General features: G+C 64.5%; 4 protein-coding genes across 18 annotated transcripts; 3 read left to right on the forward strand and 1 right to left on the reverse strand.

The window, feature by feature from the left end:
* The first annotated feature begins 377 nt into the window (after positions 1 to 377).
* On the forward strand, positions 378 to 2815 carry NR2C2AP (nuclear receptor 2C2 associated protein). 7 transcript variants are annotated; one of them, XM_072919361.1, is made up of 6 exons: positions 502 to 561; positions 1599 to 1645; positions 1748 to 1838; positions 1927 to 2032; positions 2414 to 2476; positions 2593 to 2815. In XM_072919361.1, exons 2-6 carry the CDS (start codon positions 1605 to 1607, stop codon positions 2712 to 2714), a joined length of 423 nt encoding a protein of 140 aa, XP_072775462.1. In that variant the 5' UTR covers positions 502 to 561; positions 1599 to 1604; the 3' UTR covers positions 2715 to 2815. The 7 variants fall into 7 exon arrangements, with proteins under 7 accessions (XP_072775459.1, XP_072775458.1, XP_072775462.1 ...); XM_072919360.1 differs by lacking the exon at positions 502 to 561 and adding an exon at positions 862 to 937; XM_072919363.1 differs by lacking the exon at positions 502 to 561 and adding an exon at positions 878 to 937 and having other exon boundaries at positions 1603 to 1645.
* Positions 2816 to 3154: 339 nt separating this feature from the next.
* On the reverse strand, positions 3155 to 8703 carry RFXANK (regulatory factor X associated ankyrin containing protein). Of its 9 annotated transcripts, none has more exon segments than NM_001245725.1 (10): positions 3155 to 3387; positions 3924 to 4004; positions 4243 to 4309; positions 4804 to 4929; positions 5367 to 5467; positions 5721 to 5786; positions 6278 to 6358; positions 7015 to 7086; positions 7199 to 7343; positions 8161 to 8257. In NM_001245725.1, coding segments are annotated over 9 exon segments (873 nt in total). In that variant the 5' UTR covers positions 7260 to 7343; positions 8161 to 8257; the 3' UTR covers positions 3155 to 3169.
* Positions 8649 to 11957, forward strand: BORCS8 (BLOC-1 related complex subunit 8). Its single transcript, XM_030256893.4, has 5 exons — positions 8649 to 8728; positions 9278 to 9390; positions 10403 to 10467; positions 10871 to 10978; positions 11798 to 11957. The coding sequence occupies exons 1-5, from the start codon at positions 8692 to 8694 to the stop codon at positions 11838 to 11840; spliced, it is 366 nt and encodes a 121-aa protein (XP_030112753.4). The 5' UTR covers positions 8649 to 8691; the 3' UTR covers positions 11841 to 11957.
* A 1958-nt stretch (positions 11958 to 13915) lies between these two features.
* MEF2B (myocyte enhancer factor 2B) lies at positions 13916 to 22937 on the forward strand. The gene is made up of 9 exons (XM_030256998.4): positions 13916 to 14143; positions 18640 to 18719; positions 18904 to 19107; positions 19180 to 19311; positions 20090 to 20252; positions 20705 to 20850; positions 21221 to 21320; positions 21556 to 21640; positions 22146 to 22937. The coding sequence occupies exons 2-9, from the start codon at positions 18666 to 18668 to the stop codon at positions 22435 to 22437; spliced, it is 1176 nt and encodes a 391-aa protein (XP_030112858.4). The 5' UTR covers positions 13916 to 14143; positions 18640 to 18665; the 3' UTR covers positions 22438 to 22937.
* Positions 22938 to 23119: the final 182 nt, after the last annotated feature.

A 23119-nucleotide genomic window follows, 5' to 3' on the forward strand; every position in this document is an offset into this window, starting at 1 on the left:
CCTCCCGGTTCTTAGTGAGCCGAGGGGTCAGGGGTCACCGGGATCCCCCCGGTTCCCAGGGAGCACCGGGATCCCCCCGTTCCCCGTGGGCACCGGGATCCCTCCGGTTCCGCAGCGCTGAGGGCCGGGGCTCACCGGGACGAGGGGGGGACGCTACCGGCAGGCCGGTGACGCGCACGGCGGTGGCAGAAGTGGCGGCTCTGTCCCCAGCCGCGCAATCAGCCCAGGGGCAAATGAGGCTCCTGCGGTTTTTGACCCAATTTCTCGGGCGAAACTCGACGGGGGAAGGAGGGGAGGGAGGAGGAGGAGGAGAAGGCAGAGCCGGTCACGCGTGTGCTGCTGTGTCGCGTGTCCCCGCGGGTGTGCACACAGGCGTGTGACATGTGTGTGACATGTGTGTGCGGGGCCAAGCCCCGGGGCGGCGCGGGGACGGGGACGGGGACGGGGATGGGGACGGGGACGGGGACGAGGAGGGGGCGGCGGCTCCGCAGCTCTCGCCGGGTTTATTTTCGCCGGTGACCGAGCTGAGGCGGCCTCGGCGCGGCCGCCGTGACTCAGCCGGTACCGGGAGCTCTGCGGGGCTGCGGAGCCGCGGGCTGCGGCGGGCAGGGATGTGGGGATGGGCAGGGATGGGCAGGGATGTGCAGGGATGGGCAGGGATGGGCAGGGGGCCGGTACCGGGGGCCGGAACTGGGGGCCGGTACCGGGGGGTGGAACCGGGGGGCGGTACCGGGGGACGGTACCGGGAGGCAGTACCGGGGGCCGGTACCGGGGGGCGGTACCGGTGTCCGGTATCGGGAGGCGATACCGGGGGGCGGTACCGGGGGGCTGTATCGGGGGGCGGTACCGGGGGGGGTTCCGGGAGGCGGTACCGGGGGGCGGTACCAGGGGCGGTACCAGGGGCGGTACCGGGGGCGGTACCGGACACCGGTACCGGGTGAGGCGTTCGCAGGGGGCGAACACGGTGGGAGGGGGGCGGCGGGGCTGGGCCGGGGGACACGGAGGGGTCGCGGGTGGCGCGGGGGACCCGGAGCTCCCGCGGCGGAGTCCCCGCGGTGCCGAGGGCGGCACCGGACACCGGGAGCGGGGCGGCGGCTCCGCCTCTTCCTGCGGCGGGCGGTGAGTGCGGGGCGGCCCCGGCGGGACCGGGAGGGGACCGGGGAGGAGCCCCCAGGGGTCCCCGGGGCTGCTCGGGGGTCCCCGCTGCTGTCCGGGTGTCACCCGGGTCCCCAGCGCTGTCCAGGGGCGCCCGGGGGTGTCCGAGGGTCCCCAGCGCGATCCGAGGGTCTCCGTTCCTGCCCCGGTGTCTCCAGTACTGCCCCGGTGTCCCCGGTACTGCCCCGGTGTCCCCGGTATTGCCCCGGTGTCCCCAGCACTGCTCAGAGGGTCCCTAGTGCTGCTTCGGGTGTCCCCAGCCCCATTTTTGGCGTCCCCAGCCCTGTTTAGGTTGTCCTCAGCCCCATTTTTGGTGTCCCCAGCCCTGTTGGGGTGTCCCCAGCCCTGTTTGAAGTGTCCCCATTCCCGTTTCGGGTATCCCAGCCCTGTTTGGGGTGTCCCCAGCCCTGTTGGGGTGTCCCCACCATGTCCCCTGTCCGCAGGCAGCGATGCCCCTGGAGTCCCTGGTGTGTGCCCGCACGGCCACGCGGTGAGTCCCGGCCCCTCTGTCCCCCTGTCCCCGCTGTCCCCGCTGTCCCCGCTGTCCCCGCTGTCCCCGCTGTCCCTGGCACCGTGCCCGCTGTCCCCGCAGGGTGAGCTCCGTGCTGAACCGGGACGTGAAGCACTTCGGGAAGCAGAACCTGTTCGATGGCAGCGAGGAGACCTGCTGGAACTCGGGCCAGGTGTGGGGACAGCGCGGGGACACGGCGGGGACCCCCTGCCCACCCTGTGCCCGCCCTGTGCCCCCCGTGACACCGCTGTCCCCTCCAGGGCACAGCCCAGTGGGTCACCCTGGATTTCCCCAGCCCGGTCAGGGTCTCGCAGCTCCACATCCAGTTCCAGGGGGGATTCTCCAGCCGGCTGTGCACGCTGGAAGGTGAGAGAGGGGCGCTGCCAGGGCGGGCCCTGCCTCAGTTTACCCACACCCGCATCCTGGGGGGGATAAAGGGGGGCTCGGGGCGATTTGTCAGCCAGTCCCAAAGCCCAGGAGGGCCCCGGGGGCACCCAGAGAGGCTCTGAGGGTGAATAAAGAGGGGCTGGGAGCCTTTGGGTGCCAGGGAACATTTTGGGACAGCACCTGGAGCACCTGGAGAGGTTCTGAGGGTGAATAAAGAGCGGCTGGGACAGGGAAGATTTTGGGACAGCACCTGGAGAGGCTCTAAGGGTGAATAAAGAGGAGCTGGGAGCCTCTGGGTGCCGGTGGGAAGATTTTGGGAGGCTCCTGCAGCACCTGAGGCTCCCCCCTCGCCCTCCCCAGGCTGCAGAACAGGAGAGGAGCTGGTGAAAATCTCGGAGCTGTACCCGCAGGACAGCCACGCCATGCAGATATCCTTTCCCGGGATGGCGATGGGGGGAAGGGGCAATTTGGGGATTTTTTGGGGATTTTGGGGTGCGACCCCCACATGCCAATCCCAGCGTTGCTCCTTGACCAGGAGCTGCAGAGGTTCCAGGTGGAGGAGACGGTGCTGGACAAGCTGAAGATCACCTTTGGGAGCAGCACAGATTTCTTTGGGAGGGTGGTGGTTTATCACCTGGGGGTGCTGGGGGAGAGGCTCTAGGGGGGACCCCGGGGCTGTCCCCACCTCGGGGGCTCTGGAAACCCCCACGGGGGACGTGTGGAATGGGATCAATAAAAGGCATTCCTGCTTTTTTCCTGGAATGAGCCCTCGGGGGTTTGGCTTGGGGCAGAGGAGAAATGTCCCCTCCCTGTGCTGTCACCTCCTGAGCTGCTTGGGATGGCAGCGCCAGAATCCTGCAGGATTTTCCAGCTTTATGGGAGATTCCCTTTCTGAAGGGACAGGTCTGGGCAGGAATTCCACAATGCTGAGGGGAAATTTTGACTCATTCCCACCTGCCAGAATCCTGCAGGATTTTCCAGCTCTATGGGAGATTCCCTTTGTGAAGGGACAGCTCTGGGCAGGAATTCCACAATGCTGAGGGGAAATTTTGACTCGTGGCTGCCCAAAACCCGGGGTTAGGATGGGCTGAGGCAGCAGACAGGGCTCCACGGAGTTTAATTGCAATTAGATTTTACTTCTGACAGCAAACACGGGGCAGCTGAGCCCAGCCAGGGCTGGAAGGAGCGTCCCTGGATTTTGTGCGCGGCGGCCGTGGGGAGGCCGGGATCCATTAAAGCAGAAATTCCTGGATTTCTCCGTGTCTGGAGCTGCCGCTTCATTTCTTCTTCTTCTTGTTCCGGAACAGCTTCAGGATGTGGTTCTCGATCACCTGCTGGACTGAGGGAGGAGAGCAGAGGTCAGGGAAGCTGCTCTGGGAAGGAGCTGGCCATCGTTTTCCGAGGGAAAAATCCCAGTTTTCTGTGGGAAACCCATGTTTTCTGAGGCAAAATCCCTGCTTCCTGAGGGAAACCCCCAGTTTTCTGAGGGAAATACCCATTTTCTGAGGGAAATACCCATTTTCTGAGGGGGAAAATTCCATTTTTCTGAGGGGGAAAACCCCCATTTTTCTGAAGGGAAGATCCCTGCTTTCTGTGGGGAAAATCCCTGTTTTCTGAGGGAAACCCCTGATTTCTTAGGGAAAATCCTATTTTTCTGAGGGGAAAACTCCATTTTCCTGAGGCACAACCCTGCTTTCTGAGGGGGGAAAATCCCATTTATCTGAGGAGAAACCCCTGATTTCTGAGGGGAAAATCCCATTTTTCCGAGGCGGAAAATCCCATTTTTCTGAGGGGGAAAATCCCATTTTTCCGAGGCAGAAAATCCCATTTTTCTGAGGCCAAACCCCATTTTCTGGAGGGGGACGCTTGCCTTTCTTGTGTCCCAGGGCCACGGCCAGGTCCATGGGGGTGTACCCCGAATCCGCCTCCTCGGTCAGGTCAGCGCCGCAAGCTGGGGGGCAATGGGGGCTGTGGGGGCACGGGGACCCCCAGAGCTGCCCAGGGGCAATGGGGACCCCGAGAGCTGCCCAGGGGGAATGGGGACCCCGAGAGTTGCTCTCGGGTGGGCAGTGGGGGCTCCCCAGGGGAACGGGGACCCCCAGAGCTGCCCAGGGGGAACGGGGACCCCCGGATCCGCCCCTCGCCCCCCGGCAGGGAAGCACTGGGAGTGGGTTTGGGTTTTCCCTTACCCAGGAGAGCCTCGACGCACTTGACGTGGTTCCCGCGCACGGCGTAGAGCAGGGGGGTGCCCCCGTTCTGTGGGGGGCAGGCGGGCGAGGGTCAGTCCTGTGCTCCTGCTGCTCCTGGGGGTCCCCCAGGGGCTTCCCGACCCGCTGGGGACCCCTTCAGCTCCTCCCAGTAACAGACTGGGACTCACTGGGATCCCCTTCAGCCCCTCCCAGTTACAGACTGGGACTCACTGGGATCCCCTTCAGCCCCTCCCAGTTACAGACTGGATCTCAGTGGGATCCCCTTCAGCCTCTCCCAGTTCCAGACTGGGACTCACAGCCCCTCCCAGTTCCAGACTGGGATCCCCTTCCAGCCTCTCCCAGTTCCAGACTGGGACTCACTGGGATCCCCTTCCAACCTCTCCCAGTTCCAGACTGGGATCCCCTTCCAGTCAGTCCCAGTTCCAGGCTGATGTCCCCGGCCATGCTGGCAGCACTGGGGACACTTGTCCTGATGTCCCCCCAGTCCCTGCCGTCCCCTCTGTCCCCCCCTGTCCCCGTCCCCGGTGCAGTGGCACCCACCCAGTCGTAGGTGTTGATGTCCACGTCCCTGTCCAGCAGCAGGGTGACGATGTCGGTGTAGCCGCCCATGCTGGCCAGGGCCAGCGCGCTCTCCCGCTCCTTGGCCAGCGCGTGGGGGTCCGCGCCCTGGGGACAGGGGACAGGGGACAGAGGGGTGACACTGTCCTGGGACAGGGGACAGGGGGGTGACACTGCCCTGGGACAGGGGACAGCAGGGACAGCAGGGACAGAGGGGTGACACTGTCCTGGGGACTGACCCCAGGCCCCAGGACAGACCCCAGGACCCAGGACAGACCCAGGAAAGAGCCAGGACAGACCCCAGCCCCAGGACAGACCCCGGGACAGACCCCAGCCCCAGGGCAGCCCCAGGACAGACCCGGGACAGCCCCAGGACAGACCCGGGACAGACCCAGGACAGACCCCAGACCCCAGGACAGACCCAGGACAGACCCAGGACAGACCCCAGCCCCAGGGCAGACCCCAGGACAGACCCCAGCCCCAGGACAGACCCGGGACAGCCCCAGGACAGCCCCGGGACACTCGGGGAGCCCCCCGGGCCTCACCCACTCCAGGAGGTGCCGCACGGTCTCGATCTCCCCGAAAGCCGCAGCCCAGATCAGGGGGGTGAAGCCTCTCTCGTCGGGTTTGTTCACCAAATTCTCACCTGGGGGGGGACAGAGCCGGGTCAGCCCCCCCGTGCTCCCAGTTCCACCAGTACAACCAGTAAGGGCTGGGAGACCACCTCAGCCAGCTGTGGCTGCTTGGAATTGGTGATTTTTGAGGATTTTTCCAAGAAATCACCACCAAAAAAAACCCCAACCAAACCCAAAAACCCCCACAATTGCAGTGAGTGAAAACCGAGTGCGAGGTCACAGAGGGGACCTGGCAGGTCCTGGCAGGGCCAAAGGGACACCGACCTTTCCTCAGGTGCTCCTTCAGCTGGATGAGCTCCCCCTGGGCAGCCAGCTGGTGGATGGACAGCGCTGCAAGGGGCAAAATCCGTCAGGAAAAACAATTCCCTGCAAATCTGGGGGGTGGCAGCTGCTCCCAAAATCCTGGGGTGGCCCCAGCCCCTCTCCTGCTGTCCCCACAATCCAGCGGTGACCCCCAACCCCGTCCCCCACTGTCCCCATGTCCCCTTGGGCAGCGCTGTAAGGGACAAAATCCAGCAGGGAAAAAGAATTCCCTGCAAATCTGGGGCTGGCAGCTGCCCCAGGGTGACCCCAATCCCTCCTCTACTGTCCCCAAAATCCCGGGGTGGCCCCAACCCCGTCCCCCACTGTCCCCATGTCCCCTTGGGCAGCGCTGCAAGGGACAAAATCCAGCAGGGAAAAAGAAATCCATGAAAATTTGGCAGGTGGGAGCTGCTCCCAAAATCCCGGGGTGCCACCAGCCCCCTGCCCTGCTGTCCCCTGTCCCCACGGGTGGCCCCAGCCCCTCTCCTGCTGTCCCCGGGGACACGGGTGGCACTCACTGTCCAGCGTGGCCGGCAGCGCTGACACCTCGTTGCCTCGCTGCCTGTTGGTCAGGGTGTTGGAATGCTTCAGGGGGAAACCTGGGCCAGCACACAGGGTCTGCAGGTTATTCTCACTTAGTTCGGGGTTATTCTCACTTAATTTGGGTTATTCTCAGTTAATTTGGGGTTATTCTCACTTAATTTGGGGTTATTCTCCATTAACTTGGGGTTATTCTCCGTTAATTTGGGTTATTCTCCATTAACTTGGGGTTATTCTCCATTAATTTGGGATTATTCTCCGTTAATTTGGGTTATTCTCCGTTAATTTGGGGTTATTCTCCATTAATTTGGGGTTATTCTCCATTAACTTGGGGTTACTCTTGATCAATTTCTGGTTTATATTTAGCCATTCTCTATTTATCTATTTATTCCCTATTAATTTCAGGTTTATTTTCTATTTATTAAAACCCACACCACCCAGGTCCATCCTCCTGTTGCCCATCCTGGACGGGCTCCACTTGGGAATCCCAAAGCGTTTCCTGCCGCTGATCCGAGGTTTTATTGGGAAAAATCCAAGGGAAATGAGAATTCCCATCTCCAATTCCAGCGTGGAGCTGCAGCGACCTCTCAGGGCTGGCAGGAGCAGACACCAAACTTTGGGATTGGGATTGGGATGGGATTTTCCACGTTTGGGGCTCCTGGCCGGGATTTTTGGGATGGGGGATCCCGGGATTTTCCCCCTGTGCCGCACTCACCGTCCAGGGCCTCGCCGGGGCTCTGGGAATCCCCGGGAGCAGCCGAGGAATTCCGGGGGGTCCCGGCTCCACCTGCAAGCCGAGGCCCGGGGGTCACCGGGGGTTTTGGGGTGTCCTGGGCTGGCTGATCCCGTCCGGCTCAGAGCCCCCCGCTCCCAGGAGGGTCCCGGCATTCCCAACTCACCGTCCCCCGCCTCCGGGAGCGCCGGGTCCCCGTCCTGCTGGGGACACGCCGCGTCCCCCATGCCGCCTCTTCGCTCTTTTCCACCTTTTCCCACCCGATTCCGGGGGGTCCCGGGCTCCAGGGGGGTCCCCGACGGCTCCTTCAGCTGAGAGAGGGGGGAAACGGGGGGACAGACCCCGAGGGCCTGAGACCCCCAGGCTGCAGCGGGGTCTGGGGTCCCCTTTGTGCTCCCCATCCCAATTCCTGGGGTTCCTTATCCTCCTATTTCTGGGATTCTGGGATTCCCCATCCCAATTCCTGGGGCTCCTTATCCTCCTCATCCCAATTCCCGGGGTTCCTTATCCTCCTGTTTCTGGGATTCTGGGATTCCCTATCCCAATTCCCGGGGCTCCTTATCCTCCTCATCCCAATTCCTGGGGTTCCTTATCCTCCTCCTCCTATTTCTGGGATCCCCCCCTTCCCTTCCCATCCTCATTCATGGGGTTCCCCTAATTCTCCTCATCCTGTTCCTGGGATTCTGGGATTCCCCATCCCAGTTCCTGGGGCTCCCATCCCCGTCCCCATCCCCTTCCCGTTCCCGGGATCGCCCCCGTTCCCGGTCCCCATCCCGTCACCCGTTTCCCGATCCCTTTCCCGTTCCCGGTACCGGTCCGTTCCCATTCCAGATCCGTTCCCAATCCCAATCCCGTCCCCGGATCCCGTTCCCGTTCCCCATCCTGTCCCCGGTCCCGATCCGCTCCCGTTCCCCATCCGTTCCCGTTCCCGGTCCCTATCCGATCCATTTTCCGTTCCCGGTCCCGATCCCTTCCCGGTCCCGGTCCCGATCCGTTCCCGGTCTCTACCCGTACCCTACCCGTTCCCCATCCGTTCCCGTTCCCGTTCCCGTTCCCGGTCCCTATCCGATCCATTTTCCATTCCCGGTCCCGGTCCCGGTCCGTTCCCGATCTCTATCCGTTCCCTACCCGTTCCCCATCCGTTCCCGTTCCCGTTCCCGTTCCCGTTCCCGTTCCCGTTCCCGTTCCCGGTCCCGGTCCCGGTCCCGGTCTCACCGCCCCTCCCGCCGCTCACTTCCCGTTCCTGCGGCCGCGGGGGGCCCGGCCCCGCCTCCGGTGAGGGCGGCCCGGGGGCGACGGGCCCGGGACACCGGGGGACACCGGGGAACACGCGGGGACACCGGGGGGACACCGGGGGGACACCGGGGGGACCGGCGCGGGCAAAGGCTGCGACACCGGCAGACCCCGCTGAGGGCAGCGGGCCCGGCCGGGCCCTGCCAAACCGGAGCCACCGAGTGTCCCCGTGTGTCCCAAACCGGGAGCACCGAGTGCCCCGCGGTGACAACGGGGACTCGGGGGGGGGGGGGGGGGGGGCACCGGTTTACCGGTTTGCGGGGAGCGGAACGCCGACGCCGCAGCCGCGTTTCCAGCCGGGGCTGTTTTCTCTGCCCGGGGAGGTTTCGGGGGGCGCCGGCGGAAGCGGAAGTGGCGGCGGGCGGGATGGAGGAAGCGGAGATGCAGCTGAAGGTGAAGAAAGGTGGGACCGGGAAAAACGGGAACGGAACGGGAAAAACGGGACCGGGACCGGGAAAAACGGGAATGGAACGGAGGAAACGGGACCGGGACCGGGAAAAACGGGACCGGGAACGGGAAAAACGGGACCGGGATCGGGAAAAACGGGACCGGGACCGGGAAAAATGGGAATGGAACGGGAAAAACGGGAACGGAGCGGGAAAACGGGAACGGAGCGGAAAAAACGGGAACGGAACGGGAAAAACGGGAACGGAACGGGGAAAACGGGAATGGAACGGGGGAAACGGGACCGGGAACGGGAAAAACGGGACCGGGAACGGGGAAAACGGGACCGGGACCGGGAAAAACGGGAATGGAACGGGGAAAACGGGATTTCTAGGGGATATTTCCCTGGATTTCCAGGAGATATTCCCCCCATTAATCCCCATATTCCCCCGTAGTGAGGGACAAGCTCCCGCCGAGCCTGGCCATTCCCAGGGCACATTTCCCTGGGAGTTTTTATGGATTTTTATGAGCTCTTTCCCCCCGGTAATTCCCGTTTTTCCTCCGGCAGTGACGGACAAGTTCACGGAGAGCCTGTACGTGCTGGCCAACGAGCCCTCGGTGGCGCTGTACCGGCTGCAGGAGCACGTCCGCCGCTCCCTGCCCGAGCTGGCCCAGCACAAGGTGGGAATCCCGGCAATCCCGGGAATCCCGGGAATTCCGGGTCCTGCCTTCCCTTTCCTGCTCCTTCTGCAAGTTTTACGGCTCTCGTAAAACTCCTTTCGCTCTTTGATCACGTTTAAGAGTCAGATTTTCCACACAGTTTCACATAGAAATAGAATATTGACACGTTGCTCTGTGGGTGGAGAGAAATGATTGATTGATTATTAATTGATTAATTGATCGGTTGATCTTTGGAGCGGTGTGGTTGGAGAGGTGGTGATTCCATCCTCCAACCCACGGTCACCTTTGGAATTCTATAAATCCCAGATTTTGAATAAAACTCTTCATTTTTTCTCCTTTGAACTCCCCAAGCTTCTGTGTGCTCCTCTCCTGTCCAGCTGCGACATTCCAGGAATTCCAGGAGCTGGGGGATGATCCCAGCCAGCACCTCCCTGGAATTCCAGCCCCTTCCCCCTCTCCCAGGGAGGAATTCCTGCCCCAAAAATTCCCACACAATTCTCTCCTGTCTGGTTTGAGGCTGTTCCCTGAGTCCTGGGATTCCATCCCTGGAATTCCATCCCAAACCCATTCCCTGAATCCTGGGATTCCATCCCAAACCCATTCCCTGTGCCTGGAATCCCTAAAATCCCAAATCCATTCCCTGTGCCTGGAATCCCTAAAATCCCAAATCCATTCCCTGTGCCCTGGAATTCCATCCCAAATCCATTCCCTGTGCCTGGAATTCCCAAAATCCCAAATCCATTCCCTGTGCCTGGAATTCCCAAAATCCCAAATCCATTCCCTGTCCCTCCGTCCCTCCTCCCAAATCCTCTCCAGCTCTCCTGGAGCCCCTTTAGGGACTGGAGGCAGCTCCAGGGTTTCCCTGGAATTTCCCTTCTCCCACTTCCCTCAGACATTCCAGAGCCCCAGGGGCAGCTCTGGGAATTCCCTCCCAGCCCATTCCAGCCGGGAATTCCCTCCCCAGAGCCCATTCCCGTGGAGACCCCGCCTGATCCCTGTTTTCCCCCTGCAGTCGGACATGCAGAGCTGGGAGGAGCAGAGCCAGGGAGCCATTTACACCGTGGAGTACGCCTGCAGGTCTGGGAATCCCGGAATTCCCGGAATTCCGGGCTGGGAAACACGGCAGGGACCCGGGAATGGGGGCAGGGGGAGCTGGGGTTTGGGATTTGCACTTTGAGGGGGAAATTCCTGCAATTCCGGGCGGGAAAATCCAGGGAATGAGTTGGGATTTGGGATTTTCACTTTGAGAATGAAATTCCTGGAATTCTGGGCTGGAAAACACGACAGGATCCTGGGAATGAATTGGGAAGAGCTGGGATTTGGGAACACCTCGCAGGAATTTCAGGACTTTGTGGAAGTTTTCCCACCTTCCCGCAGCACAAAACTCCTCCAGCCCGAGGTTTCCCGGGACCAGGGAGGGGAAGAACCAAACTCTGGGAATTCCAGCTCCGTCCCTCTCGCTCTTCTCCCGCTTTTCCAGCGCCATCAAGAGCATGGCAGACAGCAGCGTGTACTTCAGGAGCATTGACAGCCTGCTCCGGCATTCCATCGCCCTCCGGGAGCGGCTCGGCGCCGCCCAGGGCCGCAGGTACCCAAACCTGGGAGAGGGGGGAGCCAGGACAGCATTCCCTGCTTTTCCTGCCCCAAAATCTGGGAGAGGAGTGAGCCAGGGCAGCATTCCCTGCCTTTCCTGCCCCAAAATCTGGGAAAGGAGTGATCCAGGATGATCCAGGGCAGCATTCCCTGCTTTTCCTGCCCCAAAATCTGGGAAAGGAGTGAGCCAGGGCAGCATTCCCTGCCTTTCCTGCCCCAAAATCCCGGGAAAAGAGTTCCAGAGTGAGCCAGGGCAGCATTCCCTGCCTTTCCTGCCCCAAAATCCTGGGAAAAGGGTTCCAGAGTGAGCCAGGACAGCATTCCCTGCTTTTCCTGCGCCAAAATCTGGGAAAGGAGTGAGCCAGGATTACCCAGGGCAGCATTCCCTGCCTTTCCTGCCCCAAAATCCCGGGAAAAGGAGTTCCAGGATGCTCCAGGACAGCATTCCCTGCTTTTCCCCCGTTTCCCTGAGGGAAAAGTGGGAACAAATGGAATTTTAGGGAGGTTATTTGGGGAGATCCGAAGGGTTTGAAGTTTAGGGATGCAGGGATTGGGGAGAGGTGCTCTGATCCCGACTTTTGGGCAGAATTCCTTAGGAATTAGCAGCAGGATGATGATGGAGGAATTTTTTGGAGGGATTTTTGGGATTTATTTTGATCTCTAGTGGGGAACTTTTTGGAATTTTTTCAGGCTGCACACCCCAGCAACAGCCCCTTATCCGAACAGCCACCAGCAGAGGGAATTTTTTAAGGAAACCCCAAATTTCCCACATTTTCAGCCTGCTGCATGTGACTTTTCCTTTTTCTTTCCACAGCACCATCGCCCCCCAATCCAAGAATCCTCCAGGCACTTCCTGATTTTCCATCCTCAATTTCCCAACCTTGGGAAGAAGTGGAAAAAAACCTCTGGGGCTGCACAGGTAGAGAAGCCCCTGAATTCCCAGGGGGAAAAAAAAGAGCTGGAAAAATCCCAAATCCTGCTTTTTTGGGCCTCTTTTCCATGGTTTGTGTTTCACCTTCCCAGTTTTTTTTCCAGGCTTTTTTATTCCAAAAAAAACAAACAAAAAAAAAATACAACCCAAATGAGGTCTTGCTTTGGGAATTTTGTGTGAAAAGCTGGAATGTCAGCACACTCCAAGCTTTTTTTGAGGAATTCTCCAAATTCCCAGATGGTGCCGAGGAATTGATGGGTTTGGTTTTAATGAGGATGAGAATAAAAAGGAGAAAAAAAAAAAAACAACAAAGAAATCCCCCCCCCAAAAAAAGAAAATTCCTTTGAAAGGTTTTCAACTTTTCTGCTGTCGCCGTGGGAGCTTGGAGCTGCTTTTTTATATGGCCCCGGTTCCCCCGGACCCTCCGAGCATCCCCGGGCCCTCCGGTCCCGCCCCTCCCGAGCCCCGGTGCCGCCTCTCCCGAGCCTCTCCGGTCCCGGTCCCGCTTCTCCCGAGCCTCTCCGGCCCCGGTCCCGGTCCCGACTTCTCGGTGCCGCCGTTCCGGGAACGGGAACCGGGAATGGGAACCGGGAACGGGCACCGGGGCGGGCCGGTCCTGCCTCTGGTCCGGGACCGTTCCGCCCCCGGTGGGGCCCCGGGAGCATCCCGGTGCAGCGGGAGGGGTGGAGGCGGCAGCACCGGGGATTGGGACTGAGGACGGACGGACGGACGGACGCGGAGCCGCTTCCGCCGTTCCCAGCGCTGGGAAAAGTCCGGGACCGAGCCCCGGTGTGACCGGGGACGGGGGCACCGCGATTCCCCGGTCCCGCATCCCCCGGGAGCGGCTCCTCCCGCGCCGGGCCCGTCCCCGGGGAGCTCCCGGAGCGTTCCCAGTCCCGCCGGGCTGGGAAAGGACCCCGGGCCGGCCCCGGGACCCCCGCGCCGTTCCCACGCCCTAAAAATACCGCGGGCGGCGGAGAGCGCCCCGGGGCTCCTCCGGGACCGGCCCGCGGGAAAATCCCGCCGAGGGCGCCGGGCGCCTTCCCGGCCCGGGAATTCCCTGATTTTGGGGTCGGAGCATCCCCCGAGCTCCGGTTCTGCTCCCTCGGGAGGAAAGCGGCTCCTCAGCGCGGCCCCTCTGCGATTCCCAGCGGGAATTCCGATTATTCCCCGCCCTCGGCCCCGGGCTGTCCCTGCCTCTGTCACCAGCGGCCTCTGTCCCCTTTTGTCCCGCAAAGTCGCTTTGGGACAGCTCCGCACCCGCGGGATCCACGGGCACCATCCCGCTGCGGCTCTGTCACCTGCCCGGGCTGGGGACAGGGACAGCGACAGGGATGGCAGCTCGGGAGGGTGGCACGGAGGTGTCGCTCGGTGTCCCCGGTGCCTCGCTGCTGGTGACACGGGGACGGGCGGCACGGGAGGAGGGAGAGGCGGCTGCGTTTATAAAATATAAAATTCAATTAAAATGAGGGGGCGCCGTGGGTGTCCCCGTCTGGAGCTCGGGACGTTTCTTTCACCGCGGTTTCGTTGAGCCCTCGGTGACATTGGGGACCACGGGGGTGACACCCCCAAAACCCTGCGGCTGAAGGGGCTGGCGGTGCCGGGGGATCCCCTGAGACCACAGTGGGATCTGCCACGAGCTGCGCCCCAAAACCTCCCGCTCAGCCCGGCCTGAACCCCTCAGGGAGGGCTCAGCATCCCCCGGGACCCCCAAACTTCGCCCATCCCCGGGCCCCGAATTCCCCCGAACTCACCCTTGTCCCAATCCCCCATCGCAGCCCCCAATCTCCTCATCCTCACCCCAATTCCAGCCCCGCATTCCCCAAACCCCCCACGCCCCACCCCCATCCCAGTGTCCCCAAATCCCCCCGAAATCCCCCCAAACCTCCCCGGCCCCGCCCCTTCCCTTCGCCCCGCCCCTAACCCACACAGAGGCGTGGCTATGCAAATATACACCCGCCGTTAACCAATGGCAGAACATCCCGGCTGCTGTATGCAAATCTTCCGGCGGGATGGGCGGGGTTATGCAAATGTAGCGGCGGTGCTCGCTCCGGCGGCGGCAGCGCGCTCCGGGGGCACGGACGGGACCGGGACCGGACCGGGACCGAACCGTCACCAGCACCGGCACCAGCACCGGCACCAGCACCGGCACCAGCACCGGGGCCGCCCCGGCTCCGCCGCAGCGCCGGGAGGGCGCGGAGCCGCCGAGGAGGAAGCGCCGCTGCCCAGGTGCGTGTCCCGCGGCGGGCACCGGGGGTCCCGCGCCCCGGTGTGACCGGCACCGGGCAGAGGGGACGGTGACAGGCCACGGCAGCGCCGTCTGCTCCGCTTTTCTCCGCCCGGGGCTCCGTCCGTTGCGGGCGGCCGCGCCGTCGGCGCGCACGGGCAGCGGGAGCGGGAGCGGGGCCGGTCCCGGGGAGGGGCCGGTGCGGCCGGGCCGGCGCCCGGCGGGCTGCGCTGGGCACGGCGGAGCCCCGGCCCCCGCCCCGCCGTCTCGGGATGGCGGGCTATAAAAAGCCTGTGGTTTGCGCCGAGCTCGGGGCGGTTATTTTTACTCGTGTCTGCGCAGGGAGGAACGCCCGCGTTTAACCCAAAAGCGCAGCCTGGGTGGCAGCCGCCCTGCCCCGGCCCCGCCGCCACCTCCCCGCCACCCCCGGGGCCACCGGCGCCGCTGGGGGCTGCGGCTGGGCGCACGGCGCTGGGGGAAACTGAGGCACGGCACCGGCGAGCTGTCGGCTCGACGTGGCTGTAGCGAGAGCGGTGACAGCGCGCCCGACCACCCCCGATGGCGCTGTCACCTCGCTGGGGTGGCACAGCGGCCTGGTGGCTCCCAGGGCGTGCCGGTGGCAGCCCGGGTCCTTCGGGGGATGGGACACGGCCAGGGCTCCTGCCAGGGCCATCTTCGGGGTGGTGGCACCTCCATGTGGCATCTCCAGCGTGTCCCAGTGCACCTGGGTGCCCCTGGCACCCGTGGGGTGCGAGGTGCATCCTCTGCCAGATCCTCCTGCCCAGCGCAGCCCTCTGCCAGCGTGTCCTTGTCACTGTCCCCGTCCTGCCCCCATCCCTGTCTCCATCCTGTCCCTGTCCCCGTCCCTGTCCCCATCCCTGTCCCCGTCCCTGTCCCTGTCCCTGTCCCCATCCCTGTCCCTGTCCCTGTCCCCATCCCTGTCCCCGTCCCTGTCCCTGTCCCTGTGCTGTCCCCATGCTCAAGTTTCTGCCCTTTTCACGAGAGAAGCTCTCCCAGCTCTGGAGTTTCCCAGCTCTGGAGTTTCCCGGTGGAATCTCGGGGTGAGCGGCACAGCAGGGACGGGACCGTGGGCTGTGCCCCCCCAGGGACCCTCTGGGCACCCCTGGGGGCTCGGGCTGGGAGAGGAGCGTGGGTGCCCATCCGGCCATCCCGCTCCTGGCCCGTTTCCACGGCCCCGCTGCCGGCCGGGCACGTCCCGGTCCCGGTGACGTCCGGGCAGGGCTGGGGAAGGAGGGAGGTGGGGGCAGCCCCAGGTCCGGTTTAGGATTTTGGTTCCCGGCCACCTCCGAGCCCGGGGCACCCACGACATCCCAAAAAAGTGGATTTGGGAAACTTTGGGAAAGTTCTGTGCGAGGGGACGGGGATCCTGCTGGGTCATGCCCGCTGTGTGGGGCCTGCACAGCCTGGCACGCTGCTGAGGGGGCACCCAGAAGGATTTGGGGGGAAATTGGGTTCATTTAACCCCTTGAATTCCCCTCCTCTTCCCAAAAATGCCCGCAGGATTGTCAGGAGCAAACCAGGGAGCACAGCCCGAATGAATTCCAGCCCAATCCCACGGGAATTGCGAGTTCCCTGCCTCAGACGTGGCACCCACCGAGGCTGGGAGGGGTCCCTGTGTCCATCCGTCCTCCCCAGGCCGCCGCGTTTTTGGGGCCCTTTCAATCCTTCCTCCTTCCCCACACTCATTTCGGAACCGAAAATCCTCCGCCCGTCGGCACCGGGCCGTAGCAGCGCCCGGGACTTTCGCTCTGTGTCACCCCCGGGGTGACGGTGACAGCGAGGTGACAGCGGGGCTGGAGGGTGGCGGTCCCCAGAGCCCCCAACCCTGAGGGGTTTTATGGCTGTTGGGGGATGTTTGGGAGCTGGGGACGGCTTTGGGGAGGTCGTGGTGGTCCCAACAGCCCCTGGGAGCCGCACGCCCGCCTGTGCCCCATTTCCCAGCTGGCTCCTCCCGGCTCCCAGTCCCCACCCGGCCCCGCGCTGGTTTGTACTGGTCGCTTGTTCAAACAACCTATAAAAAGCAGGAGGGCCCGGCACAAACTCCGCGCTCAACTTTGACTTTTCCCCGTGCCGGGCTCAGGATGCTGCTCACACCAGCTCAGCCGTCCCCAGGGGATCGCCGGGATCCAAAACCGCGGGGCCAGGGCTGGATTTGTCCCCCTGGGCCCCGTGCTCCGTGCCTGGTGCTCCTAAAATCCCCGTTTGAAACCCCCATTTTAAAATCTCCATGTCAAGCCCCCATTTCGAACCTCCATTTTAACTCCCCATTTTAAAATCTCCATTTCAAACCCCCATTTTAACTCCCCATTTTAAAATCTCCATGTCAAACCCCCATTTTAACTCCCCATTTTAAAATCTCCATTTCAAATTCCCATTTTAACTCCCCATTTCAAACCCCATTTGAAATCCCCATTTTAAACTCCCCATTTGAACTCCCCTGCCCACGATCACTTTATCCCAACTAAAACCCAGCGGGAAAATCCCCCCTCCCCTCCAAGCCCTTCCCACCTGCCCGGGGGTCCCGGTGACGCAGTGGCCGAGGTGACACCGAGGGGTGTGTCGCTGGTGCCACCTCAGGCTGGTGAAACAGCCCCGGGTGCTGCACGAGGCCTTGGCCGCTTCTCCCGGCACCGAGAGTCCCAGCCTGGACCCCCTGGACCCCCTGGATGGACGGGGATGCGGCTCTGCTTCCTCTGGACTCCCTCCCCGCCTTCCAGGACCTTCTCAGCATCATCCCATGGGTGCTGGAACCTTCCAGGACCTTCTCAGCATCACCCTGTGGGTGTTTGCCCATTCCAGAACCCCCCTGGAATCACTCTGTGGGTTCTGGAACCTTCCAGGACCCCCTGGGCATCACCCCGTGGGGCACTGAGGTACCAGAGCACCCACCTGTGGGGCATCGTCCCCAAGCAAATCCTTGGAATTATTTCATGTCCCTGCTGCAGGTGGGGGACACAGCCATCCAGCCATGGATCTGTCCATCCCTGTGTCCATGGATCCATCCATCCATTCCTCCATCCACCCATGGATCTGTCCATCCCTGTGTCCATCCATCCATCCATCATCCATCCATCCATCATCCATCCCTCGTCCCCCCCAAATCACCCCCTGCCCCAAACCCCAAGGCCCAGCCCCAAACTGCCACCCCAGAAGGACCCACGGGGAGCTCGGGATGTCCCCAAGTTCGGGATGTCCCCGGGGCACGCCGCAGGTGCCGGGGAAGGTTGGGAACAGGAAAACCTCTCCTCTTCCAGCGGGCAATTCTCGTCCCTTTCCGGCGGGGCCGGGTGGTCCGGGCACCCCCAGGACCTGGGAGGGGGCACGGGGGGGGTCGTGCGTGGGCTCGGGGACACAAGGTGGCAGCGGGGCCGTGGGAACGGCAGCGCCATTTCCTTCCATAAATTAAAATTAGTTTTGATCGGCTAAAAATAGCAGCCGAGCAGGATGGTAAAAGGCAACGCGCTGGAGAGGGGGAAGAGGGACACGCCGCGGGCACCAGGGCACCCCAGGGTCCCCAAGTGCCCCCCTGGCATCCGGCCTGGCACTGGGGGGTCCCAGAGGTGTCCCCAACACGGAGCTGCCACCCCGCTGCCTGCCAGCCCCGCCTTGGGGACAGCAGGGACACGGCCAGGCCGCCTCTGTCCCCACAGCAGGGTGGGCACGGGGGTCCCGTTGGGGACATCTTGGTGCCAGGCGTGGTTCTGCCCCGCTGAGCCCAAAATCCCCAGATTTGGGGGGTTTTGGGGTGGGTGTTGCCGTGGGGGTGGCAGAGGACAGGAATTGGGGGGAGGGGGCAGCAGGGGGGTGTCCCAGCGCTGTGCCAGGCTTGGGGGGCACGGTGACCCCGCAGCCAGGGTGTCCCCAGCCCCGTGTCCCTGCTCGGCGCTGGCTCTGGTGGCAGCAGGGCCGAGTGGGTGGTTTCACTTTGCTCGTGCAGCCACTTCCTGGCCTGCCAGTGGCGGAGGTCAAATTTAGTCTGCTGGAGCTTGAAAAAAAACCCAAAAAAAATTTAAAAATAAAAAAAAAAAATCCCCGAATTGGAACCTAAAACCAACCCCTGGGTTTGAGGGACCCTCCCCGCCGCCAGCCCAGCCCCCTTTAAACGCCCTCCCCGTCCCACCGAGAGCGGCTTCGGAGCAGCCTCGGAGCGGCCCCGGGGTTTGGGGTGAGAGCTCTGATCCCAAAGTCCCCCCGGAGGATTTGGGATCACGGCTGACACCCCAAGGTGCTCGGGGAGTGGTGGGTGGGGGTGGCTGGGCAAGGCCAAGGGGATTTTTCCCCCTCTAACTCAGCAGAATTTCCCAATTTTCCCCCATTTTCCGCTTGGCCACCATCTTTGCAGAAGAAGAAATGACCAAACTTCCTCTGAAAATCTATTTTTTCGGCGGCCCAACTTATTTTTGGCGGCGCTGGGGCGGCCTCTGCGTGGGGACAGCCCCGGGGCTGCGGGGCTCAGGCGTTTCTCGCTCCCTTCCAGCCCCAAACCCGGCGGAGGAGGCGAAAATGGGCCGGAAAAAGATCCAGATCAGCCGGATTTTGGATCAGCGGAACCGGCAGGTGGGGGCTGCTCGGTGGGGGCGAGGAGGACGGGAGTGAAACTGCCCCCAACCCGCTGCCGGGACCCCGCGGGGAGCGTTTCTGGGGGAAGCGGGTGCTGCTTTTGGGGGGTTCCACGGGTGCTGCCGCTTTCGGGGGGTTCCACGGGAGCCACTTTCGGGGGTTTCACGGCCGGGCCGCGCAGGTGACCTTCACCAAGCGGAAATTCGGGCTGATGAAGAAGGCGTACGAGCTGAGCGTGCTGTGCGACTGCGAGATCGCCCTGATCATCTTCAACAGCACCAACCGCCTGTTCCAGTACGCCAGCAGCGACATGGACAAGGTGCTGCTCAAGTACACCGAGTACAGCGAGCCCCACGAGAGCCGCACCAACTCCGACATCCTCGAGGTAGCGGCCGGGGCGGCCCCGGGGCCCGGGCACCGCAGGGCCCCGCTCACCGTGCCCGTGGCCTCCCCGCAGACGCTGAAGCGCAAAGGGCTGGGGCTGGAGAGCCACGAGCTGGAGCTGGAGGAGAGCCCGGAGCCGCCCGGGGACAGGGGCAGGAGGCTCGGCGAGGGCGCGGATCTGGCGCTGGCACGGGCCAGGTTTTATGTGAGTCGCTGGTGGAACGTGGGGCGAGGGTCCCCAAGGGTCCTGTCCCCTCCTCTCTTTGGGGTCTGGATTGTCCTGCAGGGTCCCTGAGGGTCCCCAAGGGTCCCGTCCCCTGGTTTGTCCTGCGGGGTCCCGAGGGTCCCCAAGGGTCCTGTCCCCTGGTTTGTCCTGCAGGGTCCCAAGGGTCCCCAAGGGTCCTGTCCCCTGGTTTGTCCTGAACGGTCCCCGAGGGTCCCCAAGGGTCCCGTCCCCTCCTCTCTTTGGGTTCTGGATTGTCCTGCAGGGTCCCTGAGGGTCCCCAAGGGTCCCGTCCCCTCCCCGTCCCTGGGTTCTGGTTTTCCCTGCAGGGTCCCCACGCCCTCCTTGACCTCTGGTTTGTCCTGAAGGGTCCCTGAGGGTCCCTGAGGGTCCCTGAGGGTCCCTCTTTACTCCTTGTCCTTGAGCTCTGCTTCACCCCGAAGAGCCCTGAATGTCCCCAAGCATCCCCATCCCTGTCCTTGGTTTTTGGTTTATCCTGCAGAGCCCTGAGGGTCCCCAAAAGCCCCCAGGGGTCCCTGGGGTGGCTGTCCCTGACCCCCGCGTGTCCCCAAAAGTCCCCAAGGGTCCCCGGGGTGGCTGTCCCTGACCCCCGCGTGTCCCCAAAAGTCCCCAAGGGTCCCCGGGGTGGCTGTCCCTGACCCCCGCATGTCCCCGGGGTGGCTGTCCCTGACCCCCACGTGTCCCCAGAGGTCCCCAGGGGTCCCTGGGGTGGCTGTCCCTGACCCCCCGTGTCCCGCAGAGCCCGGTGCCGCTGCCCGAGGCCGCCTACGGCAGCTCCCCCCCGGCCCCCGAGGCCGCCCTGGGCAGCGGCAGCAGCTCCCCGCAGGGCCAGGGCCGCTCTCCCACCGCCCGAGCCGCGGCCCCAAAGCCACCGGGACGGTCCCCAGGGCCACTGCCCCCAGGTAGGCTCGGGGACACTGCGGGTACAAGGCAGGGGACCCTGCCATGGGGGTCCTGTCCCCACCCTGGCACCACCATGGGCCACTGTCCTTGCTGTGGGACCCCAGTGCCCACCGTGGGCACCCCATTCCCACCCTGGGCACCCCACCATGGACACCCCACTGTGGACACCCCATCCCCACCCTGGACACCCCATCCCGACCATGGACACCCCATCCCCACCCCTCGGGTGACGAGGTGACAGAAAAGGGCTGGAAACGCCACAGAGAGACCTTGGGCAGTGGAAACCCCCGGGGGTGGGAGGTGGTGTGGGATGGGGACAGGGGACAGGCAGCGGCATCCCAAATCCTTGGGTGGGCACCTCAGGCACGCCGGACATTCCCACGGGGCATCCCAGCCACCCGTGGGTGCCCCCCGAGGATCACCCCCGTGTCCCGCTGTCCCCTGTCCCCAGGTCTCGGCCACCCCCTGTTCCCCGCCGCCACCCTGGGCCGTGCCCTGGCCACCAGGATGTCCCCGCCGCTGTTCCTGGGGGCCGAGGGCCGGCGCGGCGAGTGCCAGGGCGGCCTGGCCAGCGGCCGGAGCGGCGGCAGTGTGGCGGTGAGTCGGCTGTCCCCGGGGCCATGCGGCTGTCCCAAGGTCACGGGGCTGTCCCCAGGGTCACACTGCTGTCCCCAAGGTCACACGGCTGTCCCCAAGGTCACACTGCTGTCCCCAAGGTCACACGGCTGTCCCCAGGGTCACACGGCTGTCCCCAGGGTCACACAGCTGTCCCCAAGGTCACACGGGTGTCCCCAAGGTCACACTGCTGTCCCCTCCCCAAATCCCGCTCCTCCCATCCGCCCCTTCCCGGGGGGTCCCCCGGGGCTCCGGGAAGGGTGGGGAGGGGTCCCCCGGGGCTTTGGGGCTCCGGGAAGGGTGGGGAGGGTCCCCCGGGGCACCGATGCCATCGGGTCCCCCGTTCCCGCAGCGGCCGCTGTTCCCCGGCCTGCAGCCGCTGAGCCCCGGCAGCTCCGGCCTCCCGAGCCACGGCCTGGCCGCCTTCCCCTTCCTCAGCCCGGCGCCCGCGGGTGAGTGGCGCTCCCCGGCCTCGTCCCCTGCCCTTGTCCCCTCCCCGTGTCACCCTCCCCGTGTCCCCTCCCCTTGTCACCCTCCCCTCGTCCCTTGCCCTTGTCACCCTCCCCGTGTCATCCTCCCCGTGTCCCCTCCCCTTGTCACCCTCCCCTCGTCCCTTGCCCTTGTCACCCTCCCCGTGTCACCCTCCCCGTGTCCCCCTCCCCGCTCACCGCCTCCCCCCACCCGCAGATTTTGGGGCTGCCGAGCTCCCGCCGCCCCCCGGATTCCTGCAGCCCCCGGCGTGGCAGCACCCCCGGGACGTGGCAGCGCTGGGGTGAGGACGGGCTGGGGACAGGGGGACAGGGGGGACAGGGTGGGGACAGACTGGGGATGACATGGCAGCACTGGGGTGAGGACGGGGTGGCCCTGGGGTGGGGACAGGGGGGACAGGGTGGGGGACAGATTGGGGACGACATGGCAGCACTGGGGTGAGGACGGGGTGGCCCTGGGGCAGGGGACAGGGGGGACAAGACAAGGGTGACCCCATTCTGCTGCTGCCACCCCCAGCCACAGGTGCTGCTGGCACCGAGGGGCAGCCCCCACCCACCAGGGTGGTCTCGGGGCTCACTCCCAAGCACCCCCAGCTCATTTCCAGCCCCGTGGATCTTGTCCCCGCGTGTCCCCCCCGGTCACACTCCGGGCTCCCAGCAGCCCTGTGGGCTCAACTGGGCCAGCACCAGCCCAGGACAGGAACTCGTGGGGGTCTCAGCCCCTCTGGGGGAAGGGGACACCCGGCGGGGGACACGGGGACACCCCTCAGCCCGTCCCCTCTCGCCCAGGGCCAGCAGCCGGATCGTGCCCGCGGAGGAGCCGCCCGCTGTCCCCGGCGCGTCCCCGCAGCGCCACCAGGCCATCAGCATCAAGTCGGAGCGGGTGTCACCGGGGCTGGGCTGTCCCCCGGCCAGCCTGGCGACCCTCAGCGAAGCCTCCCGAGCCCCCGGCGACCTCCAGCCCCGCGGCGACTTCGCCAAGGGCTTCTTCCCCCCGTGCGCGCCGGGGCCGCCGCCGGCCGGGCAGCGGGTCCCGGTCCCCGCGCGGCGGGGAACGCCCGTGGACGTTTGGCAGAGATAGCGCGGCCGGCGGGGCGCGGGGAGGGGGACACCCCGCTCGGGGGAGTGACCCCCCGCTTCTCCCCCAGCCCAGCCTCTCGGGAAGCCCCCCGTGCCCGTGGCGGTGCCACCGGGCTCCCCGCGGGGTCACTGTCCCCCAGCCGGGGGCTGCAGCTCCTTGAGACCCCCCCAAGCCTCCCCGGAGCCCCCCAAATGCCACCAGGTCCCCTCCCCTCGGCTCTGCCCGGCGCTGTGGCGGTGCCCGGTGCGGTGGCACCGTCCCCGCCGGTCCCCGCCGGTCCCCGCCCGTGCCAGCAGCGCGTCCCCGGCCGGCGGAGAGGCCGGGAAGTGCCACGCGGTGGCAGCAGGACCGAGAGCAGCGACAGCCGCTCCATTCCGCGGGGACAGGGGACAGGGGAGGGGACAGGGGACAGGGGACGGGCGGGGCGGGGGGCGCTGCGCCCCCAGCCAGGGGCTCCTTTCTATTTATTGTCTCCGCAGCAATAAAGAGCTGGGGGCCTCGGGGTGTCTGCTGTGAGGTTTTTGGGGTCAGCTTTGGGGTGGCACGGCGTTGATGTGTCCCAGGGGAGAGGTGGCACTCGCCCGCACCCCCTCGGTCCCCCCGTCGCTGTCCCCCCGCGTGTCCCCAGGCTCAGAGCCACCTCTCGGGGGTCACCGGCCGGCGGCGTGGGTGACAGCCGGGT

The sequence above is a fragment of the Taeniopygia guttata genome, chromosome 28, assembly GCF_048771995.1.
Source record: "Taeniopygia guttata chromosome 28, bTaeGut7.mat, whole genome shotgun sequence".
In the NCBI taxonomy this organism is placed as follows: domain Eukaryota; kingdom Metazoa; phylum Chordata; class Aves; order Passeriformes; family Estrildidae; genus Taeniopygia; species Taeniopygia guttata.

Excerpts from the sequence above, each read along its gene's own strand:
- NR2C2AP (XM_072919357.1), top strand. The coding sequence starts at position 393 with ATGTGTGTGCGGGGCCAAGCCCCGGGGCGGCGCGGGGACGGGGACGGG. Across the intron at positions 1,646-1,926 it reads TGTGCCCGCACGGCCACGCG|GGCACAGCCCAGTGGGTCAC; the intron begins GTGAGTCCCGGC and ends TGTCCCCTCCAG. Across the intron at positions 2,477-2,592 it reads CCCGCAGGACAGCCACGCCA|TGCAGAGGTTCCAGGTGGAG; the intron begins TGCAGATATCCT and ends TTGACCAGGAGC.
- MEF2B (XM_030256998.4), top strand. The coding sequence starts at position 18,666 with ATGGGCCGGAAAAAGATCCAGATCAGCCGGATTTTGGATCAGCGGAAC. Across the intron at positions 19,312-20,089 it reads TGGCACGGGCCAGGTTTTAT|AGCCCGGTGCCGCTGCCCGA; the intron begins GTGAGTCGCTGG and ends CGTGTCCCGCAG. Across the intron at positions 20,851-21,220 it reads GGAGCGGCGGCAGTGTGGCG|CGGCCGCTGTTCCCCGGCCT; the intron begins GTGAGTCGGCTG and ends CCGTTCCCGCAG.
- BORCS8 (XM_030256893.4), top strand. The coding sequence starts at position 8,692 with ATGGAGGAAGCGGAGATGCAGCTGAAGGTGAAGAAAG. Across the intron at positions 9,391-10,402 it reads CCGAGCTGGCCCAGCACAAG|TCGGACATGCAGAGCTGGGA; the intron begins GTGGGAATCCCG and ends TTCCCCCTGCAG. Across the intron at positions 10,979-11,797 it reads GGCGCCGCCCAGGGCCGCAG|CACCATCGCCCCCCAATCCA; the intron begins GTACCCAAACCT and ends TTCTTTCCACAG.
- RFXANK (XM_072919230.1), bottom strand. The coding sequence starts at position 7,913 with ATGGGGAACGGGAACGGGATCCGGGGACGGGATTGGGATTGGGAACGG. Across the intron at positions 6,359-7,014 it reads CCCCGGCGAGGCCCTGGACG|GTTTCCCCCTGAAGCATTCC; the intron begins GTGAGTGCGGCA and ends GTGCTGGCCCAG. Across the intron at positions 4,005-4,242 it reads GTGCGTCGAGGCTCTCCTGG|CTTGCGGCGCTGACCTGACC; the intron begins GTAAGGGAAAAC and ends ATTGCCCCCCAG.